The 10000-nt window shown below is 47.2% G+C and overlaps 1 protein-coding gene across 1 annotated transcript in view; it reads left to right on the forward strand.

The window, feature by feature from the left end:
* The window catches only part of LOC115553848 (neuroendocrine convertase 1), a 91347-nt gene that overhangs the window by 22270 nt on the left and 59077 nt on the right, over positions 1-10000 (forward strand). The window contains exons 5-6 of the mRNA XM_030370372.1: positions 3104-3185; positions 4805-4917. Of these exons, the coding sequence (XP_030226232.1) occupies positions 3104-3185; positions 4805-4917 (195 nt within the window). The remainder of the gene's footprint in view (positions 1-3103; positions 3186-4804; positions 4918-10000) is intronic.

Below are 10000 nucleotides of genomic sequence, written 5' to 3' on the forward strand. Positions count from 1 at the left end.
TAATATGTTTTTTTTCCCCCGTTTTTTTTTTTTTTTCCACTCCGTTTCTTAAGACCCCGGTCACATCCACAGTCCCACGGCCCTATAAGGAGCTTTCACGCTTTTTGGTTTGCTTTAGATGTCTAATACCCCCTCGCTTTTGTGTCAGGGAGCCGGAGAGGCGTTGAGAGCCGCTGATAAACCCACTTAGATCCCTTCCTGGCCCGTCACCCCGGCCCCGCCGGCCCGCTTTAGCAGGGAGCTGATCTGTGACGGCCTGCCACTCAAACTGAGCACTTCTGAAGGCTGACACAATGGAGTGAACGACACCGAAGGGCAGCACAGAGGAGAGCTGGGGAGAGAGCGAGGGATGGATGGAGGGAGGGAGGCAGGGAGGGAGGGAGGGAGAGATGGGGGAGGTTACGGAGAGAGGTGGAGTTGGAGGAAGAGAGGGGGAGAGGGAGAGAAATGGTGGAGAAGGGGGGGGGAGGGTTATGGAGAGGAGAGATGGGGTGGGGGGGGAGGGAGAGAGATAGACTGAGAGACGGGGAAGAGGAAGGGGGAGGTAGTGGGTAGAGGGGAGGAGGTGGAGTGGAGTGAGGGGGTAGGGGGGTAGGGGGGAGAGGCCAAGAGGTTGGCTGAACGAAGGATAGGATTTTTTTTTCCCTCCAAATGTTTTCTTGCTTTCCTCTCCCTTCAGGCTGTAGAGTCTGGGACCCCCCATCCCCCAATCCCCCCCCCCCCTTCCCCTCGTTCAAATACATCAGAGCGTTGTCAGACCATTACAACCACCTGGAAATCTCTCTCTATCCATCTCTATCTCTCTCTCTCTCTCTCTCGCTCCATTTCCATGGTTGTGACTAACCGTGTGGCCTGAGAGGAAAGCCAGAGAGAGAGAGAGAGAGAGAGGGAGGGAGAGAGAGAGAGAGACAGGTAGACTGACAGTGAGTCAGGACAGCAGGATAGCCCGGCAGCCGAGGGGAGTACAGCAGCAGAGGGGTCTGCCGTGTCCCCGGCGGAGTGACAGGAGTGTTGTCCAGGGCCTTGTTTCCTGTTCCCTGGTCCCGGTGCGCTGCAGTAATGGTTCTTGGCAGGCGGCTCTGTGGCCGTTCTGGAGGGCCAGGAGGACGGACCGGGACGGGCCAAGGTGGCGTGGTCGCCAGAGTGACAGGAGCGCCGGGGTGATTGACAGCGGGCCAGCCCTGCTCCCTGGGGGGGGGATCCGGGGAAGGGCAGCGGAGCCCGAAATGTCAGCGGCGGTATCTGTGCGCCGCGGCGTCTGCTCTGCTCCTATCACATCGCCGCAGCTGCAGCCTGCCTAGCGCCCCCCCCACCCCCCCCCCCCAACCCCTCCCCCCCCCCCCCCTCCCCTTCATCACCTTGGAAACACACTCAACCTCACTCGTTCACCCACATTCACCCACTCTCTCTGCCCTAATGCTGGCCGCCGTTCTCATGTACGAACACTTCTGATCGATCTGTCCCCGTCTCTGTGTCTGTAGGTCTGTCTGCCCCCCGGATTAAAAAATAAAATGTGATTAAAAAGTCAAATGTGATTAAATGTTGAACGTACTTGGTGTGTAGGCTTGTGTTTACGCACCGCTTGACTTTTGTTCGCCTTGCTCTTTTCGTTTGTAGTACATGTGTGTCTTTGTGTGTGTGTGTGTGTGTGTGTGTGTGTGTGTGTGTGTGTGTGTGTGTGTGTGTGTGTGTGTGTGTGTGTTATGGCTGGATGATGAATGCGCTGACAGAGGAAGGGTCAGTGTCACAGACAGTCTGGTCAATTGCCCCTCATTCCCTGAGCCCAACCTTGAGTGAGCCTCCCTAAAGAGTCTCAATCTGCCATTAAGACACACACACACACACATACACATTCCCTGGTGAGCGTGTGCCATTAGTAGCTGGCAGGGCCTGGTTTGACAGAGAGCGATTAGCTCCCTATCATGTGTATTGATCACCTGTGTCCTGGCGGCTCCTGCACAAGAGGGGAGGTGCAAAGTACATGGGGGCACACGCACCATCAAGTCCCAGTCCCCCTGTGCGTGTGTTTGTGTGTGCGTGTGTTTGTGTGTGCGTGTGTGTGTCTGTGTGTGTGTGCGTGTGTGAATGGGGTTGGGGGGGATTTCTATGTTATGATATGTGTCATCGTCACCTTACATTTGGTATTATTGTTCAAATGAATCATTATTTAAGTGGAGGAATGTAAGCTTGAAGATAACCCCTCTACACCAAGCATACACACACACACACACACACAAACACACACACACACACACACACACACACACACACACACACACACACACACACACACACACACACACATGGACTACACTCACATGCACTCCAGCCCAGTTGCATGCGTGCCTCTTGGTGTTCATGGACCTGAGTTCTCGTTAATTGGACCTAATTGAGGAACGCAGGCAAATACAGCAACGAGGCTTTCAGGACATAAAAGGCTGCTGCCGGCTCCCGATTGTATTTATTTTCAACCTCTTCCACTCACATTTAAGTGGCAGACGACAGCAGGGGCCTGGAATTGTGTGTGTGTGTGTGTGCAAGTGTGTGTGTGTGTGTGTGCAGGTGCGCTGTTTGATTTCTTTCTTTCTTTTCTTTCATTCACAAGGGCCAGCTTCCCATCAGATCAAAGCAGAGGCTAGAGAAAAGAGTGTGTGTGTGTGTGTGTATGTTGTTTGTTTATATTTGTATGTGTGCGTGTGTATATTGGAAGTAACGTGAAGGTTTTTATCATTCTTATCAGCCCGATTAGACGATGGATTCAGGGGAAAAGGGTGAGATGGAAACCCTTTTCCTGATTTTTTCCCGGTATACATCCCCAGTACTTGTATAGATGGGCCACTCTCTTTGCCAACAGCGAAGCATGAGATGAGAGCAGAATAAAATAACTCATTTGCTTTTACTCTCCTACCATTTTATGGATTTGAAAACAGTTCAAAAATGCTAATTAAAACTTCCCATTTAGTTACACAACAAAAATGTATTATAAATGCATGCACCAAAAACTCAAGCTAAAAAAGTGTTGTAAATATTATGCTTCTGATTCAGTCGGGTTCTGGGATGCTGGTATAACGATTAATAAGCAGCTGTGTGGTTGGTTCTGCAGGTGGTTTGGCTCCAGAGGCAGCAGGGTTTCCATAGAGACAAACGTTTCTCTATCACACAACTGGACGCGAGTCAAGTTCACGGTGAGAAGTGATGGATGGCAGATTTTTTTACCTGGTTTGTTTTGCACCAGTAATACCTGCAGGGGTGCAGTTAATTTTTTATTATGCCTGAGGTCATTGCTTATTGGAATTCTGAATATATTACCGTTATTTTTTCTCTTCTCGTTCCAATGGAAAATTAAAGTTTTGGGTGTTTTTATTTTGAGCAGTGAGTTGATCAAATGTTTCAGTGTTTGGAGACTGAAAACATATTGTGCTTGCTATTTAGCAATGTACTTTAACAATTACATTTAATAATTGGAATAATGAATACACACAAATTGTAATTCATTATTGCAATTTCTTAGATCGGACCAGTGATTCCAGTCATTTGAAGTATGAATCGTTTCAGTCAAACGTTTATCCAATGATCAAAGCTAAAATCGAACCGTGCCACTCAATTCGAAGGAGCCAGTTTATCTTTGTAGGCGCTAAGGTACATTTGGACATAAAGACTTTTTTTCTCATGTTTCGGCAATTGTTATTTCCTATCCGACATGAAAAAACACCTTGTCTGGAAATGACTTGCTAAACCCACTGGGATCAACTTAAACATTGTTGAAGAACCACAACAAGCCTAATTCCTTCAGGCACGCCTGCGGCTATGTCACAGGGTAACACCTGCGCCGTACCGTGTGGTTCCTTCACACACAGCAGAGAGGCCCTTCTTGAGCACACGCTGGGAGTGAAGGTGGAGGTGGAGGTGGAGGTGGTTGGAGTGGCGTTGGGGATGGAGGTGGTGGGAGTGACGGGGGAGGTGGAGTTGGTCGAGGAGAAGGTGGATGGGGGGTGGGAGAAGGAGGTGTTGGCTTTGGGAGAAAGTGAAGGTAGCGGTGGTGGCCGTTAGTGGCGCGATGACTCACACACTGCCGTGGTAAGCAATGTTTTTTGCCTTCTTGCACACTCCCACTATCTTTCTCTCTCCATCGCGCTCTCTCACTATCTCTATCGTTTTCTCGCTCTCACTCCCCCTCTCTCTCCGAATGAGGCACAAGGAGATGCCGCGCTACGGTCAGAGTCAAAAAGTCAAAAGCAAAGGATGAGGCGAAGAAACAAAGCAAAAACCAAACTTAAGAAATCTCTTGTAGAAGGTGGCAGACTTTGTCAATTTGCGTCAGCCACAGTAAAGCAGTGTGGGGTAGGGCTGTCTGTTTGGGGCGGGGAGGGGGGGGGGGATGCCGTAAGTGTAGCGTGTACCCGCAGAGAGGTGTGGCTCTGGGTACACAGATAGCATGTCTGCAGACAAGCTGTGCTGGGGTAATGTTATGCTAATCATATGGTAATCATATTGTAATCTGCCAGCGGTATTCCACGATCGCTCTGAAAAAGAGGGGAATTCTGGGAGGCCTTTTGCCATTGGTTGGCGACGAGCGAGGACTTCCTGGTGTCAGAGTGCACAGAACAAACCTAAAAAATAGAGACACTAGTTTATTGACGCAAATGTTTTGTACACACTCGCTCACTCTCCCACACGTGTGTGTGTGGCTGTGTGTGTGTGTGTGTGTGTGTGTGTGTGTGTGTGTGTGTGTGTGTGTGTGTGTGTGTGTGTGTGTGTGTGTGTGTGTGTGTGTGTGTGTGTGTGTGTGTTTGTTGGCCTGCAGGGCCTCCAAGGCAGAAGAATGTAACTGACAGGAGGTCCAAGAAGAAGAAGAAGCTGACTGACTACTCTCCCCTTACCTTCAATGACCCTCTCTGGCCCCTGCAATGGGAATTGGTGGGTTAACAGCATGTGTGTTTTTGTTTGTGTGCGTGTGTGTGTGTGCACATGAATGCAGGTTGTCAATGTATGTGTGTGTGTGTGGTTGTGCACATGTCTGTGTTTATGTGCACTTGTGTATGTGCATGTGAATGATTCCTCACATGTGCCATGGTTCAGCCATCCTCTCACGAATGACTGCACTGGATGTGGGGAAGAGATGAAGAGAGAGAGAGTGACTTGGTTATGGAGAGAATGAAAGAGAGACGGAAAAAGATGCATGTAGATGGAGAGAACGAAAGAGTGATGGAGGGATAGAGATGGAGACAGAGATAAAGACAGAGATAGTGAGTGGGAGAGAGAGAAATGGCGACGGGGAGAATGAGAGTGAGAGGGTGATGGATACATGGAGACAGAGTGCGCGAGACAGAGAGATGGAGAGAGAGATAAAGACAGAGATAATGAGAGGGAGAGAGGGAAATGGAGACAGGGAGAATGAGAGAGAGAGAGGGCGATAGAAACTTGGAGACGGAGAGAACGATAGAGAGAGATAAGGACAGCGATTAAGGGGGTGGGATCTATGCTGACCAGAGGCAGATGTCTGGTGTTGATAAGGCCAAGAGGCTGTGTGTTCTGGGGCTGGTCCCCGAGAGGCTCCTGGACCAGCCGGCTCCTCGCTTGACTCCGCCCGCATCAGACCCCTTCCACTCGTTCACCATGAACAGCCACGAAGGACCCACCCAATCAAGTAGAGATATTTAGTTGTTTGTTTACTTTTTATCTGTTGACCATCTATTTCCCGTTACTTTGGAAATCTTTTGGAAAATGCCTCTGCTCTGTGTCGGAATCGTAAACATTGCTTCCAAAAGACAGTGGCGCTCCGAGCCGCCAACCGTTTACCTGATCCAGGAAGCAATATAGCAACAGCGAAGAATTGGAACACGGCTCACGTTCAGGAAAACACATTTTATTTTGTAGACAGTAACAAACAAATAGAAGGTAACAAATGAAGTATCCGTGAGCTAGCGAGCGCTGTCGGGCTTATCAGCCCCTACCCACATTTTTGTGATTCATATTGAATTAAAAAAATGAAAAGAAAATGTTCATTCCTCCATATTGTCAAAACGGTCTTACATTCCCTTGCATTATAAATACATGCAGTGCTACCCTTCAGACAAAAAGCATGCAAAAATAGTTGGTTAAATATTTGCAATAAAGATACTAAGGATGGTTGTTTATTCAGGGACAACTACACAAAAATGATATATACTATATATATATATATACATATATATGTATAATAATAACTTACAAGACAGTAGCGTCATGGACAAGTATTGCAACTTATTTTTTAGTCGAAGTTCAATATCTCTGAGTGTGGAAGACCAACATGCAAGATTCATTGGCAGTTGCTACAGAATCTGCCTCACCCAACTAAGTGGAGTTCTACCTCGTCTTTGCCGACAATATTGCATGGATTGAGATCCTTTTACAGTCTTGGACATTTCTTCTTTTCATGGTGGTCATTTTAATTTATTTGTTTTCCCACCAGGTTCAAGTGTCAATCAATTTCAATCAGTGATTGCATTGATCTTATGTATGGATGGTCTGAAAAACATTTCCAGGAAATAAGTTTTATTCCAAGAGAAATCTTGATTTGTTTGGATAATTTTACGGAAGATCAATCTTTTCAAGATCCACTAATAATGATTATAAATGAGACTTCAAAACTTTGATGTAATCAGCTCTCCCGTCTCTCCAATGAGAACTATAACAGTGCGATGTATCCATGTTTTTATGCTCTTATTTCCGCTCAGCGACAAGTTTTTGGTTAGTATTAATTACGCTAATTATTATTATTTTTATGTGGTGTACTGTACAACTAGTTCTTTAGTTGTAATCATTATTATTATTATTATTATGATTATTATTATTATTATTATTATTATTATTATTATATAATCATGGGTTATCTAAACAATGCAATATTGTAAATGTATCAATGCTTCCAGTTCAACTGCTATTTCCATGCATCACGTAAATAGAAGGCCTTGTTAAGCGGAGCTTTTACTGGGGTCACCGTCTAAGCTGTAAGGTCTATAGTCCCGGCCTCCAACGCATCAACACCTGTTAAATCCACAATGTTCACACACTAAGTGGAGCATGTTCCCACCTGATGTGTGTGCTGCCCTCTTGTAAGGTAACAAACTATTATGGTCCACAGTGACGAAACAAATACCAGAGGAGAAGAATACAACTGTGTGCGCGGACACACACACACACACACACACTCACACCCACGGGGAGGCACGGCGGCTCAGAAGCCGATCGATAGGGCGAGTGTGTAATCTGACGGAGCCCAAGGAAGGAGGAGGGGGCGGGGTCAGGGAGAGCCTGCGTTGAATCACCACGGTGACGGATTGATCGACACTTTAGCTCCAGGGAAGGGGGTAGGGGGGGGGGGAGACATCAGAAGGAGGAGGGGCTGAGGATTCAGGTAGACAATTGGAGAAGAGGGAAGAAACCAAAATGTGTGGCTGGAGCCATGGGGGATCAAGAGGGGGTCAGATTTGTATTGAGTTCCAGAAATACAACTGGAATGAAGAATGACACACAACGTTTCTGAGGAGTGTTGTCGCCTCGTCTGCAGCAAATACACGTTTTGCTCTCTGCTTCTCGGATTTAAATGGAAGCTATTTTAAAAGAGGGTGTCTTTAATGAGGTGGATGGTCTGCTGATTCTCTCTCCCTCCTCTCTATTCCCTTCTCTCTCTCTCTCTCTCTCTCTCTCTCTCTCTCTCTCTCTCTCTCTCTCTCTCTCTCTCTCTCTCTCTCCTCTCTTGCTCTCGTGCTCTCTTGCTCTCTTGCTCTCTTGCTCTATCTCGCCTACTCGCGTGTTGTATCTTAACATCCTATGGTGAACATGGATATTGATTTGAGGGTCAGAAATCTGACCGGTGTCGGTAGCCTGCCAGCCTGGGACCAACTGAACTTGCGATTAGTATGCTTGAAGTTGTGTTTGGTCTTTTTGGTTTGGCCCTTGGTTTGCTATTGGCTGCCTTGACTGTGTGCGTATGCTGAAGGAGGCTATGTTAAAGGAGGGTTATGTTTTGAGCTTTTGCCGGTGAGCTGTTTGGCTGCAGAGGATGCAGGAACCTCACACACGTGCCTCACTGAGTGCATGTGTACTCCGGGGTGTCCGTGGTGTTTGCCTGTCAGTGTTGTTTAGACAGAATACGGCCCCTCAACACAGGAGCCCCTTCAAAGCTCTTCAAAGCACAGCAAATCCATCCCGGGCCCTGGAAGTAAACTGTAAACATGTAAGACTTGTTTAGTTGTGTGTGTGTTTGTGTGTTTTAACCTAGGCACACTGGGAATATCTTTGAGACATTGGCGGGAGAGAATATCTTCTTGTTGCAGTCTGTGTCTGTTTATGTTTATGTGTCTCTAAACAGGGATACAAAGTTAGTAAATGTGAGTTTGTGTGTGTGCGCCTATTACCCCACGCAAACACTAAAATGTTGATTTATTGGTATAGAATTTGCAATGATTTTCTTTAGCATGCAGGTGATGAGCATTCAGCGGACGGTCACATGATTCCACACAAGCTTGTCCGTGCTCCTGTCTGTGTCGCTCCTCAGTTATACGTGTACGCAATCTCCTACCACCTAGCCTGTGTGTGTCTGTGCGTGTGTGTGTGTGTGTATGTGTGTGCTTTGTGGGATTGTTTTTTGTGGATGTATTTGTGCTCATGCCTTGCGTGTATGTGTGAGTTTGTGATTGTTTTTCCTGTGTGTGTGTATCTGTGTGTGTGTGTGTGTCTCTGTGCGTGTGTATGAGAGAGTGTGTGTGTGTGCGTGGATGAGAGTGTGTGTATCAGAGTGTGTGTGTGGAATCCCCAGGGCCTAGCCTGCTCTGCTCTGGTGGACGTTAGCTTGCTAGCTGCCTCCATTCATCTGCCAGCTCTTTTCTTCTCCCACCACAAAGCAGCTCTGCTCCCATGGCGTGCACCCCCTCCCACCCTCCCTCCCGTCCCTCCCCCCCATCTCTCCTCTCCCTCCATCCCCTCTCTCCCACGTCACAGAGTGCACTCGCTATCCATTGTGTTCGGTTAGACTCATCTAGTCTCTCTCTCTCTCTCTCTCTCTCTCTCTCCCTCTCTCTCTCTCTCTCTCTCTCTCTCTCTCTCTCTCTCTCTCTCTCTCTCTCTCTCTCTCTCTCTCTCTCTCTCTCTCTCTCTCATTTGCCCTCTCTCCATATCTTATGATCTCTCTCTCTCTCTGACTCTCTTCGCTGCTCTCTTTACCTCTTTTTTGTGTGCACCTTTCATCTCCCTTCGCCTCGCTCTCCTTTGGCTTGTTTCATCCATCTCTCTCTCCCTCTATTTTCCTCTCTGTCTCTCTCTGTCTCTCGCTCTCTTCCAACTCTTGTTTATGTCTCCCTCCCGGAAAAAACGATGTTTAGGCTTCTCAGAACACTGAATATAGTGACTGTGTGTGAGAGAGTCATTTCTCTTTTGATTGGCTGAGTCTTCAATAATATAACTTACACACTACTAAACCTTTTTGTCGTTGACTAAAAATATCATGGATGTAAGCCTAGGCATTCAGAACTAAACCGCCTTCCCACTTTCCACACTTAACAGGGGGATATTACATATATATCTGATCTTAGGTAACACCCTCTGGGAAAAAAAACCCCATCTGCACTTCGTGGAATGCTACCTAATTGCAAACTGTCAATGAAGCTGCACTTTGGGATGAGGAGCGGCCATTTTGTTGGTGGTATGACTTATACACTACTAAACCTTTTTGTCGTTGACTAAAAATATCATGGATGTAAGCCTAGGCATTCAGAACTAAACTGCCTTCCAACTTTCCACATTAACAGGGGGATATTCATTTTATATCTGCTGTTAGGTAACACCCTCTGAAAAAAACACCCATCTGCACTTCGTGGAATGCTACCTAATAGCAAACTGTCAATGAAGCTGCACTTTGGGATGAGAAGTGGCCATTTTGTTGATGGTATGAGACGACCAAGGTCAGGTGTGATGTGTTGCTGTCGCCACATTCCACAAGCTCACCAGGACAGGTGATGAT

This window comes from Gadus morhua, chromosome 11 (genome assembly GCF_902167405.1).
Source record: "Gadus morhua chromosome 11, gadMor3.0, whole genome shotgun sequence".
NCBI lineage: Eukaryota > Metazoa > Chordata > Actinopteri > Gadiformes > Gadidae > Gadus > Gadus morhua.